The 20,874-nt window shown below is 40.1% G+C and overlaps 1 protein-coding gene across 1 annotated transcript in view; it reads left to right on the forward strand.

Moving 5' to 3' along the window:
- Positions 1-10,662: 10,662 nt before the first annotated feature.
- The window catches only part of LOC140119728 (T-box transcription factor TBX15), a 107,899-nt gene continuing 97,687 nt past the window's right edge, over positions 10,663-20,874 (forward strand). The window contains exon 1 of the mRNA XM_072139078.1: positions 10,663-10,916. Within this exon, the coding sequence (XP_071995179.1) occupies positions 10,706-10,916 (211 nt within the window). The 5' untranslated portion in view covers positions 10,663-10,705. The remainder of the gene's footprint in view (positions 10,917-20,874) is intronic.

The raw sequence follows: 20,874 nt of genomic DNA on the forward strand, positions 1-20,874 counted from the left end.
GCTTCCCGGCTCAGGTCCCTGGAGTTCACCTTCTTCTTCCTGGTGCATGTAAGTGCATTGTCCGTGTATAATGCGCTGTGCGGGGAGTCACTAAGATCCTGCATCCGATATCCTGCATGTGTCGCTTCCCCGCTCAGGTTCCTGGAGTTCACCTTCTTCTTCCTGGTGCATGTAAGAGCATTGTCCGTGTATAATGCGCTGTGCGGGGAGTCACTAAGATCCTGCACCGGATATCCTGCATGTGTCGCTTCCCCGCTCAGGTCCCCGGAGTTCACCTTCTTCTTCCTGGTGCATGTAAGTGCATTGTCCGTGTATAATGCGCTGTGCGGGGAGTCACTAAGATCCTGCGCCCGATATCCTGCATGTGTGGCTTCCCCGCTCAGGTCCCCGGAGTTCACCTTCTTCTTCCTGGTGCATGTAAGTGCATTGTCCGTGTATAATGCGCTGTGCGGGGAGTCACTAAGATCGTGCCCCCGATATCCTGCATGTGTCGCTTCCCCGCTCAGGTCCCCGGAGTTCACCTTCTTCTTCCTGGTGCATGTAAGTGCATTGTACGTGTATAATGCGCTGTGCGGGGAGTCACTAAGATCCTGCACCAGATATCCTGCATGTGTGGCTTCCCCGCTCAGGTCCCCGGAGTTCACCTTCTTCTTCCTGGTGCATGTAAGTGCATTGTCCGTGTATAATGCGCTGTGCGGGGAGTCACTAAGATCCTGCGCCCGATATCCTGCATGTGTGGCTTCCCCGCTCAGGTCCCCGGAGTTCACCTTCTTCTTCCTGGTGCATGTAAGTGCATTGTCCGTGTATAATGCGCTGTGCGGGGAGTCACTAAGATCGTGCCCCCGATATCCTGCATGTGTCGCTTCCCCGCTCAGGTCCCCGGAGTTCACCTTCTTCTTCCTGGTGCATGTAAGTGCATTGTCCGTGTATAATGCGCTGTGCGGGGAGTCACTAAGATCGTGCCCCCGATATCCTGCATGTGTCGCTTCCCCGCTCAGGTCCCAGGAGTTCACCTTCTTCTTCCTGGTGCATGTAAGTGCATTGTCCGTGTATAATGCGCTGTGCAGGGAGTCACTAAGATCGTGCGTCCGATATCCTGCATGTGTCACTTCCCCGCTCAGGTCCCTGGAGTTCACCTTCTTCTTCCTGGTGCATGTAAGTGCATTGTCCTTGTATAATGCGCTGTGCGGGGAGTCACTAAGATCCTGCGCCCGATATCCTGCATGTGTCACTTCCCCGCTCAGGTCCCTGGAGTTCACCTTCTTCTTCCTGGTGCATGTAAGTGCATTGTCCGTGTATAATGCGCTGTGCGGGGAGTCACTAAGATCCTGCTCCCGATATCCTGCATGTGTCTCTTCCCCGCTCAGGTCCCTGGAGTTCACCTTCTTCCTGGTGCATGTAAGTGCATTGTCCGTGTATAATGCGCTGTGCGGGGAGTCACTAAGATCCTGCGCCCGATATCCTGCATGTGTCACTTCCCCGCTCAGGTCCCTGGAGTTCACCTTCTTCTTCCTGGTGCATGTAAGTGCTTGGCACAATTTGAAAGTTAAAGACTGAATCAGTCGCATTGTCCGACAGCCGCCTCCCGATTTCAGTCGCACGGAAGCTGCGCCGCTGCTGCAAAATCCCATTGCGTGTGACACAATCCCAGCGCAGACACCTGTTATACCTGTCAAAGCTGCGCAAATCCCGTTAACTCTGAACAGTCCGCCGAAAGTGCGATCCGCGACCCTTAGTAAATAAGCCCCATTGGCTGCACCCTAGACTGTTACCTTATACACCAGAACTAGAGTTGTTCACAGCCTAAGCAGGTGAGCATTAACCAATCACATTTCACATTCCCACCCGGACAATATTTCCCTATGAGCGATGCTTTGTGTTGTCTCTACATCTGTCCGCATGTTTGTGGGTTGTGCTTCCTCTTCTGCCCAGCAGGTGGCAGCATCAGCTGATAAATCCTCCATGTATGTATGTATGCTATACATTGTCACTGCTGCCAGAACTTCTCCATACAATATAAAACACAATAGATGGTGAGCTCTTGGGGCAAGGATGATAGAATATCTAATATTTCTATTTCTCTGATCCTTTTAATGAAGCTGAAATCACTGAGAAGAGAAAAAAAAGTTGTCACAGAGCCCAGTATATGTAGGGGAGAGGATAGTATAGATTATGGTATAACCTGATGTCATATATAGAGGAGGTTAGGTCTGAAAGACTCTCCATAGAGAGGATATAAGGCTCCATGTCATCTGTGACGGGTATATAATATCCCAATCCCTATGTATATACTCATATACAGATTCACATTATATATTATATAGGGTTATTACATGATATATGGCTATTATATGTCCTATATCCCTGCACATTATATATTATATAGGGTTATTACATGATATATGGCTATTATATGCCCTGTATCCCTGTACACTATATATTATATGAGGTTATTAATGGGGTATGGACATTATATGCCCTGTATCCCCGTACATTATATATTATATAGGGTTATTACATGATGTATGGCTATTATATGCCCTGTATCCCAGTACATTATATATTATATAGGGTTATTACATGATGTATGGCTATTATATGCCCTGTATCCCAGTACATTATATATTATATAGGGTTATTACATGATGTATGGCTATTATATGCCCTGTATCCCCGTACATTATATATTATATGAGGTTATTACATGATGTATGGCTATTATATGCCCTGTATCCCTGTACATTATATATTATATGAGGTTATTTCATGGTGTATGGATATTATATGTCCTGTATCCCCGTACATTATATATTATATGAGGTTATTTCATGGTGTATGGCTATTATATGCCCTGTATCCCTGTACATTATATATTATATGAGGTTATTTCATGGTGTATGGATATTATATGTCCTGTATCCCTGTACATTATATATTATATGAGGTTATTTCATGGTGTATGGATATTATATGCCCTGTATCCCTGTACACTATATATTATATAGGGTTATTACATGATGTATGGATATTATATGCCCTGTATCCCTGTACACTATATATTATATAGGGTTATTACATGATGTATGGATATTATATGTCCTGTATCCCTGTACATTATATATTATATGAGGTTATTTCATGGTGTATGGATATTATATGCCCTGTATCCCTGTACACTATATATTATATGAGGTTATTTCATGGTGTATGGATATTATATGCCCTGTATCCCTGTACACTATATATTATATGAGGTTATTTCATGGTGTATGGATATTATATGTACATTATATATTATATAGGGTTATTACATGATGTATGGATATTATATGTCCTGTATCCCCGTACATTATATATTATATAGGGTTATTTCATGGTGTATGGATATTATATGCCCTGTATCCCCGTACATTATATATTATATGAGGTTATTACATGGGGTATGGACATTATATGCCCTGTATCCCTGTACATTATATATTATATGAGGTTATTTCATGGTGTATGGATATTATATGCCCTGTATCCCTGTACACTATATATTATATGAGGTTATTTCATGGTGTATGGAGATTATATGTACATTATATATTATATAGGGTTATTACATGATGTATGGATATTATATGTCCTGTATCCCCGTACATTATATATTATATAGGGTTATTTCATGGTGTATGGATATTATATGCCCTGTATCCCCGTACATTATATATTATATGAGGTTATTACATGGTGTATGGATATTATATGTCCTGTATCCCTGTACATTATATATTATATAGGGTTATTTCATGGTGTATGGATATTATATGCCCTGTATCCCCGTACATTATATATTATATGAGGTTATTACATGGTGTATGGATATTATATGTCCTGTATCCCCGTACATTATATATTATATGAGGTTATTACATGGTGTATGGATATTATATGTCCTGTATCCCTGTACATTATATATTATATAGGGTTATTACATGGTGTATGGAGATTATATGCCCTGTATCCCCGTACATTATATATTATATGAGGTTATTACATGGTGTATGGATATTATATGCCCTGTATCCCTGTACACTATATATTATATGAGGTTATTTCATGGTGTATGGATATTATATGTACATTATATATTATATAGGGTTATTACATGATGTATGGATATTATATGTCCTGTATCCCCGTACATTATATATTATATAGGGTTATTTCATGGTGTATGGATATTATATGTCCTGTATCCCCGTACATTATATATTATATGAGGTTATTACATGGTGTATGGATATTATATGTCCTGTATCCCCGTACATTATATATTATATGAGGTTATTACATGGTGTATGGATATTATATGTCCTGTATCCCTGTACATTATATATTATATAGGGTTATTACATGGTGTATGGAGATTATATGCCCTGTATCCCCGTACATTATATATTATATGAGGTTATTACATGGTGTATGGATATTATATGTCCTGTATCCCTGTACATTATATATTATATGAGGTTATTTCATGGTGTATGGCTATTATATGCCCTGTATCCCCGTACATTATATATTATATGAGGTTATTTCATGGTGTATGGATATTATATGTACATTATATATTATATAGGGTTATTTCATGGTGTATGGATATTATATGTACATTATATATTATATAGGGTTATTTCATGGTGTATGGCTATTATATGCCCTGTATCCCTGTACACTATATATTATATGAGGTTATTTCATGGTGTATGGATATTATATGTACATTATATATTATATAGGGTTATTTCATGGTGTATGGATATTATATGTCCTGTATCCCTGTACATTATATATTATATGAGGTTATTTCATGGTGTATGGATATTATATTTTCTGAACCCTGTACATCAAAGATTATGGTATATAAGATTATTACATGCTGTCGGGATATTATATGTCCTATATCCCTGTACGTTATATATTATATGAGGTTATTACATGCTGTATGGACATTATATGCCCTGTGTCACCGTGCATTACATTATATTATAGGAATATATGGAGAATGTGAGGATTTTATATCCTGTGTTATTGCACAATGAGCAGTGTAGATCCTCCTACAGTATATAGAGGATTATATATCACCTATGACTATACACTATGTAGGAGATATTCAGGAAATTTTAGATTTTGTGTCCGTGTACAATATTGAGAGTTATAGGATGATATCATCTCTAGGGGGACTCTATATGTTCTGCATCACCTGGGAGTATAGGATTATTACCTGTATACACTATATATGTGATGTATTATGTGCACAATCCTGGTAAAGTATACATTATATAGGGTTATATGTGATGTGTGAGTATTTATTAACAATGACTGAGATTACTGGATTATTATAAATCACAATGGTTTCATCTCAGATGTTGCTGTACAATATAATGTTATATTATTATGTGAGATGTATAGGATTTCCATATCATAAATCACAGTACAATATGTAATATCAGATTAATATCTGTGGTCAGCTCCTCCATCACTTTATAATTATCTTATATTACTGGATTATTATCGGTGACCCTAGGAATGATATGTCCGATATTATGTTACTACATGTGTAGAGTAATGTTACTATATGAGGATGTCACTGCCACTTATAGAATATGGAGTGTAAGGTATGTACATTATATAAAACACTATTATATGAGGATGTCACTGCCACTTATAGAATATGGTGTGTAAGGTCTGTACATTATATAAAACACTATTATATGAGGATGTCACTGACACTTATAGAATATGGTGTGTAAGGTCTGTACATTATATAAAACACTATTATATGAGGATGTCACTGCCACTTATAGAATATGGTGTGTAAGGTCTGTACATTATATAAAACACTATTATATGAGGATGTCACTGACACTTATAGAATATGGAGTGTAAGGTCTGTACATTATATAAAACACGATTATATGAGGATGTCACTGCCACTTATAGAATATGGAGTGTAAGGTCTGTACATTATATAAAACACGATTATATGAGGATGTCACTGCCACTTATAGAATACGTGTGTGTAAGGTCTGTACATTATATAAAACACTATTATATGAGGATGTCACTGACACTTATAGAATATGGAGTGTAAGGTCTGTACATTATATGAAACACGATTATATGAGGATGTCACTGCCACTTATAGAATACGTGTGTGTATACAGTCTGTACATTATATGATGATTACTTACTGTGTGTATATTGTGTCCAGGATATGATAAAAGATCAATGTACAATATATATATATCATGTATTAGTAATATTATAGGATTGTTATAAATGATATTCTATATACAGCATCACTATATGCGGCAGATCATGGTCCGTGTATAATGTGTGATGTATGATGACTCTCTGCACAATAGATTATAGGATTATGATTGTTCATCATGTAATACGATTACAATATATATATATATTATAATGTTGTTACCATGTATGAGGATTATACATAATGTATAGCAGGATTATCTATCATGTATCCCTGTATGATAAATTACAGAATTATCATTTGATATGTAGCAGGATTATACATTATTATACATTGCTGTACAATCCGTCATACGATTATAATTTGTATGTATAAGAATGATATATCACGTGTCCCTGAGCAATATGTAACATTATAGGATTATTGGAGGAGATGTATAGCACAGGGATACATCATGTATAATCCTCCTAATCTCGTATTATAATCCTATGATAAAATGTGTAGTGTACAATGAGAGGTGATCGTATCGTGCAGTGATACAAGTGTAATCCTACATTACCGCTAATACTTTACATGTAATAACTCTGTAATATTATATATTGTACCTTAATACATGATAAATGAACATCAACTCTAATCATATATACATATATACAGTAATGTATAATTATATATATATACTGCATTATACAGCAATAATATATATGTCTAATAGCCCTATAATATTCTGTACAGTAATATATGACATATAACACTGACCCTAAATAATAGGATATACTGGGATACCTGATATCCTCACACATAATACATCATGGTCAGGGTATAATCCCACCATATTCTATATTATACGCCGATACCTGATATATAATCCTCATCTTCACACATATTATACAGTATAATCCTATAATATAACCTCCTGGGAGGTTCGGCAGAATTCCGGGATCCAGAGCTGAAATCCCCCGAAACCTGGAGCTGAGACCCTCAAACAGGGAACATGTGTGTGTGTATGTATGGATGTATGTATGGATGTGTCTGAGGAGGATTATATAGAGAAAACCTGAAGATTCTCTGAGGATACAGATATTTACCATCTAGAGAGATCAGTATAGAGGACGTAAACATATATATGTGTGTAATGTAAAGACTGATCCAGTTATACTGCCGAATGTGCATAAGGATATAGGGATCCAGACAGATCGTTATTGAGGACTTACATTATAGATAGATACATAGATATCTGTGTGTGTAGACATTCATGTGTATTGTGTGTGTATCTGTGTATGTACATGTATGTGTGTGTATTGTGTATCTGTGTATGTACATATATATGTGTGTATTGTGTATCTGTGTATCTGTACATATATATGTGTGTATTGTGTATCTGTGTATCTGTACATATATATGTGTGTATTGTGTGTGTACATATATATGTGTGTATTGTGTGTGTATCTGTACATATATATGTGTGTATTGTGTGTGTATCTGTGTGTGTACATATATATGTGTGTATGTGTGTGTATCTGTGTATGTACATATATATATGTACATACACAGATAAACACATACACAGATATATAGATATCTGTGTATGTACATATATTTATATATATATATATATATATATATATATATATATATATATATATATATATGTGTGTGTGTATCTGTGTGTGTACATATATATGTGTGTATGTGTGTGTATCTGTGTGTGTACATATATATATGTGTGTGTGTGTGTGTATCTGTGTGTGTACATATATATATGTGTGTGTGTGTATCTGTGTATGTAGATAGATCGTTATTGAGGATATAGATACACATATATATAGATTTATATGTATGCGTGTATGTATATATATATATATATATATGTGTGAGTGTATACCTGAGTGTATATATATATATATGTGTGGATAATGTATAGACTGATCTAGTAATAGTTCTGTATGTGATATACCTAAAATACGTGTATATCTGTATGCCTGCGTATACATATTAGTGTATATATGTGTGTGTGTGTAATGTATAGACTGATCTAGTTATAGTCCTGCATGTCATGAACATATAGATATATATATTTTATGTAGAAAATATAAATGCGTGTCTTATATAGACTGATCTAGTGCTGTAGGTGATGTACATATGGATATAGGGGATTATGTAGATCGTGTAATACAGGTGAGGATTTGTCTGTGTGATGTCTGCCTTATATTTACATTCACTGTATATTCATTTCACGTACTAGGAACAGGCAAGTACAGTCTTTTGCTCTCTGTTATCATCCACTTCGGACTCTACATAAGTTGCCCCCTGCCCAGGGGTGGGGGCTGGGCATTATAATCACCATGGCTGTGATATTTCTTATCATGTTGGTTAATGTTGAGTGTATACAGGGGGTTTAGGGTTACCACGGTGGCTGCATATGGGGGTCTCAAGTCTTGATTCCCTGTTTATTTGTGGTAAAAGGATCACATGAGAAACCATAGATGACATTTGAAAGAGATCAAAGGAGCAGCAGGGGTTAATGCTGGTTAAGCATTTGGGGTGGGGGGGGGGGGGCTCCTTGTGTGTGGGGTGTCTTGTCCTGGAGCAGCAGGGGTTAATGCAATGTGCACACAATGGGGGGCTCCTTCTATATAGGGGTGTCATTTCCTGTCCTGGAGCAGCAGGGTTTAATGCTGTGTGCACACATTGGGGGGCTCCCTGTGTTCTGGAGCAGCAAGGGTTAATGCTGTGTGCACATATTGGGGGGCTCCCTGTTTATGGGGGGTGTCCTGTCCTGGAGCAGAGGGGTTAACGCTGTGTGCACACATTTGGGGGGCTCCCTGTGTTCTGGAGCAGCAGGGGTTAATGCTGTGCACACATTTGGGGGGCTCCCTGTGTTCTGGAGCAGCAGGGGTTATTGCTGTGTGCACACATTTGGGGGGGGGCTCCCTGTGTTCTGGAGCAGCAGGGGTTAATGCTGTGCACACATTTGGGGGGCTCCCTGTGTTCTGGAGCAGCAGGGGTTATTGCTGTGTGCACACATTTGGGGGGCTCCCTGTTTATGGAGGGTGTCCTGGAGCAGCAGGGGTTATTGCTGTGTGCACACATTTGGGGGGCTCCCTGTGTTCTGGAGCAGCAGGGGTTATTGCTGTGTGCACACATTTGGGGGGGCTCCCTGTGTTCTGGAGCAGCAGGGGTTATTGCTGTATGCACACATTTGGGGGGCTCCCTGTGTCCTGGAGCAGCAGTGGTTAATGTTGTGTGCACACATTTGGGGGGGCTCCCTGTGTCCTGGAGCAGCAGTGGTTAATGCTGTGTGCACACATTTGGGGGGCTCCCTGTGTCCTGGAGCAGCAGTGGTTAATGCTGTGTGCACACATTTGGGGGGGGCTCCCTGTGTCCTGGAGCAGCAGGGGTTATTGCTGTATGCACACATTTGGGGGGCTCCCTGTGTTCTGGAGCAGCAGGGGTTATTGCTGTGTGCACACATTTGGGGGGCTCCCTGTGTTCTGGAGCAGCAGGGGTTATTGCTGTGTGCACACATTTGGGGGGCCCCCTGTGTTCTGGAGCAGCAGGGGTTATTGCTGTGTGCACACATTTGGGGGGCTCCCTGTGTCCTGGAGCAGCAGGGGTTAATGCTGTGTGCACACATTTGGGGGGCTCCCTGTGTTCTGGAGCAGCAGGGGTTAATGCTGTGTGCACACATTTGGGGGGCTCCCTGTGTTCTGGAGCAGCAGGGGTTATTGCTGTGTGCACACATTTGGGGGGCTCCCTGTGTTCTGGAGCAGCAGGAGTTATTGCTGTGTGCACACATTGGGGGGCTCCCTGTGTCCTGGAGCAGCAGGGGTTATTGCTGTGTGCACACATTTGGGGGGGGCTCCCTGTGTTCTGGAGTAGCAGGGGTTATTGCTGTGTGCACACATTTGGGGGGCTCCCTGTGTTCTGGAGCAGCAGTGGTTAATGCTGTGTGCACACATTTGGGGGGCTCCCTGTGTCCTGGAGCAGCAGGGGTTATTGCTGTGTGCACACATTTGGGGGGCTCCCTGTGTCCTGGAGCAGCAGGGGTTAATGCTGTGTGCACACATTTGGGGGGCTCCCTGTGTTCTGGAGCAGCAGGGGTTAATGCTGTGTGCACACATTTGGGGGGCTCCCTGTGTTCTGGAGCAGCAGGGGTTATTGCTGTGTGCACACATTTGGGGGGCTCCCTGTGTTCTGGAGCAGCAGGAGTTATTGCTGTGTGCACACATTTGGGGGGGCTCCCTGTGTCCTGGAGCAGCAGGGGTTATTGCTGTGTGCACACATTTGGGGGGCTCCCTGTGTGTGTGATGTCCCGGAGCCGCAGGGGTTAATGCCGGGGTGGGCCGGGCGTGCACATATTTGGCTGGCCCTCTCTCCCCAGGCTGGGGCTGTCAGTCACTGTGTGAGCAGTCAGAGGGGCAGCAGGACACATGCAGGACCATGAGTGACCGCAGGAGATGCCCGGGGGTCTCTCTCAGCTCCAGGGCTCATGCTTTCTCTGTGGAGGCGCTGATCGGGGGCCACAAGAAGAGGAAACTGCGGGACTGGGAGCCGGACAAGGGCCTGGACCTCTCCATGGACGGACTGGGACCCCCACAGGGAGAGCTGGGGGATGGGGAGGACACGGGGGGCTGCCTGGACCTCAACCCTGGTGAGTCACCCCCTTTATATACCATACCCCTGTATACTGTGCCCTCTGTATATACTATACTCCTGTATACTACTGCCCTGCCTGGTACTATACCCCTGTATATACAATACCCCTGTATACAGTGCCCCATGTATATACTATACCCCTGTATACTGTGCCCCATGTATATACTATACCCCTGCATACTGTGCCCCATGTATATACTATACCCCTGTATACTGTGCCCTCTGTATATACTATACCCCTGCATACTGTGCCCCATGTATGTACTATACCCCTGTATACTGTGCCCTCTGTATATACTATACCCCTATGGACTACTGCCCGGTAATATCTGTGTATAGTACTGCCTGCTACTTTACCCCTATATACTACTGCCTGGTACTATACTAGTGTGTACTGTACCTCCCGTATATACTATACTCCTATATAGTACTGCCCTGCCTGGTACTATACCCATATATGCGTGGTACTATGCCGCTATTTATACTATATACTACTGTCTGGTAATAATATATATAATATACTACTACTGCACCTCTATATACTTTACCCATATATATTATATTATACATATTATTACACATACACACAATATCCCTGTATACTGTGCCCCCAGTATATACTATTCATTTACTTTAATATACCCCTATATACTGCTGCCTGCCTGTATACGATACCCCTACATTATATAGCGCCTGATGTTACCTGTAAGTACTATATGTGATATGTTAGCACACGCTGCAGCCATATATGAGGATGTACAGTATATACCCCTGTTATATGTGATATTATATTATTATACGCCTCTTGCTATGCGGCCGCCTGGTGTTATATTATTATATGTTACTGACTGATGTTATATTATATATCTGACTGCTCTCCGCATATATATATATCGCGATATGTGACCGCCTGGCATTACGTTATTATATCTGGTGTGTAGTATTATTATATTATTATAGTTGTGTGTTTTGTGTTATTTTGTACACGTGTCATTATAGAATATGTGACTGGCAGGGGATTTATTACAGTATATTAGCGCCTTGTATCATATCTGCTTCTATATTAATATATAATAATATGTTACTGCCTGGTATTATACTACAGTATCTTCAGTGTGTCACTGCCTTGTGTTACATGGGACTGCCCGCTATGCTATTATTACTGTTATTATAGAATATGTGACTGGCAGGGGATTTATTACAGTATATTAGCGCCTTGTATCATATCTGCTTCTATATTAATATATATCATAATATGTTACTGCCTGGTATTATACTACAGTATCTTCAGTGTGTCACTGCCTTGTGTTACATGGGACTGCCCGCTATGCTATTATTACTGTTATTATAGAATATGTGACTGGCAGGGGATTTATTACAGTATATTAGCGCCTTGTATCATATCTGCTTCTATATTAATATATATAATAATATGTTACTGCCTGGTATTATACTACAGTATCTACAGTGTGTCACTGCCTTGTGTTACATGGGACTGCCGATATTCTATTATTACTAGATCATTATATGTGTGTTATTATAGAATATGTGACTGCCTTCATGATATCTGACAACCATTATATGTGCGATATATTAGAGCCTCACGGCCTGGTATTATATTATATAAACAGGATGTGATCGGCCTGGATTGTTACATTGTTACGTGGGGCTGCCCGGTATTTTATTATTTTATTTATTGATTTTTATTGTAAACCTCGGATTATATCGTGATGTGTGTGTCATATTAAAACAAACGTGCACGAGGTGGAATAAAAACCGCGTTTGTTTTTCACTATATGGAGTGCTGCCGTTTTTTACTTGTTGTACTCTATGGTGACAGTGTAGGGTAGCAATTTTTTAAAGAGACTGTGCTGCTATTGTTTCCAATTTATATATATATATGATCATAATAGTACACAGAGATCTAGATGAAATAATACAAAGCATGTTACATCATACATATAATCATATACAGACGTGTGGTATAGGCAGCCGGTGTACTATATATAACATATATATTATGGCACATACAATAGAGAGTTTCTCGCCCTGTGATGGGTCCCGGGTGTTTCTGTTCCTCGGACATAAGGATGTGTCTCTGGATATATATAATATGTATATGATAATGTATGTGCTCTCCTTCGATAATAAAGGATACGATGTGCTGGCGGCTTCTTCTTTTGTCGGTTCTGAGATAAATGTTTGTGGACTCGAGGTCTATACCTGATTATATAATATACAGCGGCGCATGTTATACATCTACAGGATATTATATACTGGCGATCATCTATACTGCTCTCTATAATATCCAATATACGGTGGTGTATAACGTCCTCTATAATAGCTATACTGTTCTATATCATATGATGTATACTGTGATGTATACTGCTCTCTATAATATGATGTATACTGCTCTCTATAATATGATGTATACCGTGATGTATACTGCTCTCTATAATGTGATGTATACTGTGATGTATACTGCTCTCTATAATGTGATGTATACTGTGATGTATACTGCTCTCTATATGATGTATACCGTGATGTATACTGCTCTCTATAATATGATGTATACCGTGATGTATACTGCTCTCTATAGTTTGATGTATACTATGATGTATACTGCTCTCTATAATATGATGTATACTGTTCTATATCATATGATGTATACTATGATGTATACTGCTCTCTATAATGTGATGTATACTGTGATGTATACTGCTCTCTATAATGTGATGTATACTGTGATGTATACTGCTCTCTATAATATGATGTATACCGTGATGTATACTGCTCTCTATAGTATGATGTATACTGTGATGTATACTGCTCTCTATAATGTGATGTATACTGTGATGTATACTGCTCTCTATAATATGATGTATACCGTGATGTATACTGCTCTCTATAATATGATGTATACCGTGATGTATACTGCTCTCTATAGTATGATGTATACTGTGATGTATACTGCTCTCTATAATGTGATGTATACTGCTCTCTATAATATGATGTATACTGCTCTCTATAATATGATGTATACTGCTCTCTATAATATGATGTATACCGTGATGTATACTGCTCTCTATAATGTGATGTATACTGTGATGTATACTGCTCTCTATAATGTGATGTATACTGTGATGTATACTGCTCTCTATATGATGTATACCGTGATGTATACTGCTCTCTATAATATGATGTATACCGTGATGTATACTGCTCTCTATAGTATGATGTATACTATGATGTATACTGCTCTCTATAATATGATGTATACTGTTCTATATCATATGATGTATACTATGATGTATACTGCTCTCTATAATGTGATGTATACTGTGATGTATACTGCTCTCTATAATGTGATGTATACTGTGATGTATACTGCTCTCTATAATATGATGTATACCGTGATGTATACTGCTCTCTATAGTATGATGTATACTGTGATGTATACTGCTCTCTATAATGTGATGTATACTGTGATGTATACTGCTCTCTATAATATGATGTATACCGTGATGTATACTGCTCTCTATAATATGATGTATACCGTGATGTATACTGCTCTCTATAGTATGATGTATACTGTGATGTATACTGCTCTCTATAATGTGATGTATACTGCTCTCTATAATATGATGTATACTGTTCCCCATAATGTGAATTATACGGTGATGTATTCTGGATTCTATACTATGATATATACTCGGTCCCATACTATAATATACCACCAGCTTTATAATATGATGTATACTCGGCTGTACTATAATGTATATAAGTCCCATGCTATGGCCTATACCCGGCTCTATAATATCATCTATACAGCTCTTTATGCTTTTATATATACTCTGCTCCATACTGTGGTATATACTCATCTGTATACCAGGATCTATACAATGATGTCTCCTATGTCTTATACCCGGTCTATCCCCGGCTGCGGCGTCTACCCGGTGATCTACACGTTATATACCGGGCTCTATCATGGGCTCTATATACTGCTGGATACCCGGCTGCGTACATGTTATATACCGGGCTCTATATACTGCTGGATACTCGGCTGTATACATGTTATATACCGGGCTGTATACACTTTATATACCGGGCTCTATCATGGGCTCTATATACTGCTGGATACCCGGCTGCGTACATGTTATATACCCGGCTCTATACACGTTATATACTCAGCCTCATACATGTTATATACCCGGCTGTATATACGTTATATACTCAGCCCCATACACGTTGTATACTCGGCTGTTTACATGTTATACACTCGGCCCCATACACGTTACATACCCGACTACTCCATAGACGTCGTATAACCGGCTGTATACACGTTATATACTCGGCCCCATACAAGTTATATACCCGGCTGTATACACGTTACATACCCGACTACTCCATAGACGTCGTATAACCGGCTGTATACACGTTATATACTCGGCCCCATACAAGTTATATACCCGGCTGTATACACGTTATATACTCGGCCCCATACAAGTTATATACCCGGCTGTACATACGTCATATACTCGGCCCCATACAAGTTATATACCCGGCTGTACATACGTCATATACTCGGCCCCATACAAGTTATATACCCGGCTGTACATACGTCATATACTCGGCCCCATACAAGTTATATACCCGGCTGTACATACGTCATATACTCGGCCCCATACACCTTCTATACTCGGTTCAGCCGTTTGTTACATTGTGTCAGTCACCCAGCAGGTGTCCTGATCGGGGTCATGGGGGTCACTTCTAGCTAAAGGTCAGGGGTCAAGTATAGGAGATGGACGGCAGATTTGTCCTTAGAAAACCGGAAAGACTGAGCGATCTCCCCCTATAATATCTGTGATATCCATCTACCACATATACTATCCCCAATACATCCTATAGCTACTGTATATAGTACATGTCACATAATATTCTCTATTTCTATCTGAATCTGTACACTCTATGTAATCTATACGGTGTATTTAATAACTACATTCCTGACAGTATATAATATATACTATGACACCAGATTCTTACCCCAGTGCTGTAGTATAAGATGCACATAGAGATACAGAGATTATTATATTTACTACACGTTCTGTGATATGATATATATATACAGGCAGTCCCCGGGTTACACACAAGATCGGGTCTGTAGGATTGTTCTTAAGTTGAGTTTGTATGTAAGTTGGAACTGTATACTTTATTATTGTAACCCTGGTAAAAAAAATGTTTGGTCTCTGTGACAATTGGATTTTAAAAATGTTGGGTTGTCATAAGAACCAGGAGTAACACTAAATATTAATTACAGACGCCTGTGATAACTGTTATAGCTGTTTATTGTAGCCTAGGACTAAAGTACAGCAAATTACTAAAATCCAGAGGTCCGTTTGTAACTAGGGGTCGTATGTAAGTCAGGTGTTCTTAAGTAGGGGACCGCCTGTATATATGAAACTTGTAAAGTAAAGTCCAGCTCACCTCCCTCTGGTCCTGGGGCAGAGCAGCCACACTCCGAGAACCTTCAGAAAAGCATCCAGAACTCTTAGGATCCAATCGATATGCAGCTTTATTCTATCAAAATCCATAGAACATACATACATATATACATACATACATACATACATACATTGGTGCAGAGATAACAGTCAAACTTTAGGCACAGGCGTCTGTTGTTATCTCTGCACCAATGTATGTATGTATGTATGTATGTGTGTATGTATGTATGTATGTGTGTATGTATGTATGTATGTTCTATGGATTTTAATGGAATAGAGTGCTGGATGCTTTTCTGAAAGATATATATATATATATATATATAATCTAAGGGATTATACCAACACAGGTGTATAACTACACATACACTAATATATCCAATGTAGATAATTAATCCTCACAATCATGTATTATATGCAGAGTGCTAGATAATATAATGGTACTTACATATAAATCAGTCATTTATAATACAAAGAGCTTATACATGAGTATAATCTAGAGCAAGTCTAATAATGATGTATGTATAATATATAGGGAGCTCATATCATAACATATGTATAATATGCAGGAAGCCTATAATATAGTGTATGATAACATATGTAATATATACGGGGAGCCTATAATATAGTGTATGATAACATATGTAATATATACAGGAAGCCTATAATATAGTGTATGATAACATATGTAATATATACGGGGAACCTATAATATAGTGTATGATAACATATGTAATATATACAGGAAGCCTATAATATAGTGTATGATAACATATGTAATATATACAGGGAGCCTATAATATAGTGTATGATAACATATGTAATATATACGGGGAGCCTATAATATAGTGTATGATAACATATGTAATATATACGGGGAACCTATAATATAGTGTATGATAACATATGTAATATATACAGGAAGCCTATAATATAGTGTATGATAACATATGTAATATATACAGGAAGCCTATAATATAGTGTATGATAACATATGTAATATATACGGGGAACCTATAATATAGTGTATGATAACATATGTAATATATACGGGGAACCTATAATATAGTGTATGATAACATATGTAATATATACAGGAAGCCTATAATATAGTGTATGATAACATATGTAATATATACAGGAAGCCTATAATATAGTGTATGATAACATATGTAATATATACAGGGAGCCTATAAAATAGTGTATGATAACATATGTAATATATACAGGAAGCCTATAATATAGTGTATGATAACATATGTAATATATACAGGAAGCCTATAATATAGTGTATGATAACATATGTAATATATACGGGGAGCCTATAATATAGTGTATGATAACATATGTAATATATACAGGAAGCCTATAATATAGTGTATGATAACATATGTAATATATACAGGAAGCCTATAATATAGTGTATGATAACATATGTAATATATACGGGGAGCCTATAATATAGTGTATGATAACATATGTAATATATACAGGAAGCCTATAATATAGTGTATGATAACATATGTAATATATACAGGAAGCCTATAATATAGTGTATGATAACATATGTAATATATACGGGGAGCCTATAATATAGTGTATGATAACATATGTAATATATACGGGGAGCCTATAATATAGTGTATGATAACATATGTAATATATACGGGGAGCCTATAATATAGTGTATGATAACATATGTAATATATACAGGAAGCCTATAATATAGTGTATGATAACATATGTAATATATACGGGGAGCCTATAATATAGTGTATGATAACATATGTAATATATACGGGGAGCCTATAATATAGTGTATGATAACATATGTAATATATACAGGAAGCCTATAATATAGTGTATGATAACATATGTAATATATACAGGAAGCCTATAATATAGTGTATGATAACATATGTAATATATACGGGGAGCCTATAATATAGTGTATGATAACATATGTAATATATACGGGGAGCCTATAATATAGTGTATGATAACATATGTAATATATACGGGGAGCCTATAATATAGTGTATGATAACATATGTAATATATACGGGGAGCCTATAATCATATATGTATAGAGTCTATAAGTGAGATATATACTGAAATATCTGATATGCAGATATATTATAGTGAGATAATCCAGTATGATGTGCAGAATAGTGTAATATATCCTATGACATAATATAGAGAGATTATCATCCCATTATCCTATAATCCACATAGAGGTCTAGAATCACAATGATAGTTCTGTGAGACTAATATTAGGCTCTTTAGTGTCTGCAGTTCTATGGCTGATGCCCCTGATAAATCTGCTGCCAGTGTCTTATGTTATGTGGGTTCTTTGTGACAGAACATCAAAAGTCTCAGCACAAAACTTTATAGAAAATCAAGAGTTCAGTCCAATTGTGAAAAGCAGTGTATGCAAATAATAGTACCAGCAGGGTCCATGTCGGGGGGGGGGGGGGGGGGGGGGCTCTGCGCTGTTCTGTGTCCTATCCAAATAATGGTACCAGCAGGGTCCATGTCAGGGGGGGCTCTGCGCTGCCCTGTGTCCTATCCAAATAATGGTACCAGCAGGGTCCATGTCAGGGGGGGCTCTGCGCTGTCCTGTGTCCTATCCAAATAATGGTACCAGCAGGGTCCATGTCAGGGGGGGCTCTGCGCTGCCCTGTGTCCTATCCAAATAATGGTACCAGCAGGGTCCATGTCAGGGGGGGCTCTGTGCTGTCCTGTGTCCTATCCAAATAATGGTACCAGCAGGGTCCATGTCAGGGGGCTCTGTGCTGCCCTGTGTCCTATCCAAATAATGGTACCAGCAGGGTCCATGTCAGGGGGGGCTCTGTGCTGCCCTGTGTCCTATCCAAATAATGGTACCAGCAGGGTCCATGTCAGGGGGGCTCTGTGCTGCCCTGTGTCCTATCCAAATAATGGCACCAGCAGGGTCCATGTCAGGGGGGCTCTGCGCTGTCCTGTGTCCTATCCAAATAATGGTACCAGCAGGGTCCATGTCAGGGGGGCTCTGTGCTGTCCTGTGTCCTATCCAAATAATGGTACCAGCAGGGTCCATGTCAGGGGGGGCTCTGCGCTGTCCTATGTCCTATCCAAATAATGGTACCAGCAGGGTCCATGTCGGGGGGGCTCTGTGCTGCCCTGTGTCCTATCCAAATAATGGTACCAGCAGGGTCCATGTCGGGGGGGCTCTGTGCTGCCCTGTGTCCTATCCAAATAATGGTACCAGCAGGGTCCATGTCAGGGGGGCTCTGTGCTGTCCTGTGTCCTATCCAAATAATGGTACCAGCAGGGTCCATGTCAGGGGGGCTCTGCGCTGCCCTGTGTCCTATCCAAATAATGGTACCAGCAGGGTCCATGTCAGGGGGCTCTGTGCTGTCCTGTGTCCTATCCAAATAATGGTACCAGCAGGGTCCATGTCAGGGGGGCTCTGCGCTGTCCTGTGTCCTATGCAAATAATGGTACCAGCAGGGTCCATGTCAGGGGGCTCTGTGCTGTCCTGTGTCCTATCCAAATAATGGTACCAGCAGGGTCCATGTCAGGGGGGGCTTTGTGCTGTCCTGTGTCCTATCCAAATAATGGTACCAGCAGGGTCCATGTCAGGGGGGCTCTGTGCTGTCCTGTGTCCTATCCAAATAATGGTACCAGCAGGGTCCATGTCGGGGGGCTCTGTGCTGCCCTGTGTCCTATCCAAATAATGGTACCAGCAGGGTCCATGTCAGGGTGGGCTCTGTGCTGCCCTGTGTCCTATCCAAATAATGGTACCAGCAGGGTCCATGTCAGGGGGGGCTCTGTGCTGTCCTGTGTCCTATCCAAATAATGGTACCAGCAGGGTCCATGTCAGGGGGGCTCTGCGCTGCCCTGTGTCCTATCCAAATAATGGTACCAGCAGGGTCCATGTCAGGGGGGCTCTGTGCTGTCCTGTGTCCTATCCAAATAATGGTACCAGCAGGATCCATGTCAGGGGGGCTCTGCGCTGCCCTGTGTCCTATCCAAATAATGGTACCAGCAGGGTCCATGTCAGGGGGCTCTGTGCTGCCCTGTGTCCTATCCAAATAATGGTACCAGCAGGGTCCATGTCAGGGGGGCTCTGCGCTGCCCTGTGTCCTATGCAAATAATGGTACCAGCAGGGTCCATGTCAGGGGGGCTCTGTGCTGCCCTGTGTCCTATCCAAATAATTGTACCAGCAGGGTCCATGTCAGGGGGGGCTCTGCGCTGCCCTGTGTCCTATCCAAATAATGGTACCAGCAGGGTCCATGTCAGGGGGGCTCTGTGCTGCCCTGTGTCCTATCCAAATAATGGTACCAGCAGGGTCCATGTCAGGGGCTCTGTGCTGCCCTGTGTCCTATCCAAATAATGGTACCAGCAGGGTCCATGTCAGGGGGGGCTCTGCGCTGTCCTGTGTCCTATCCAAATAATGGTACCAGCAGGGT

The sequence above is a fragment of the Engystomops pustulosus genome, chromosome 2, assembly GCF_040894005.1.
Source record: "Engystomops pustulosus chromosome 2, aEngPut4.maternal, whole genome shotgun sequence".
Taxonomy (NCBI): Eukaryota; Metazoa; Chordata; class Amphibia; order Anura; family Leptodactylidae; genus Engystomops; species Engystomops pustulosus.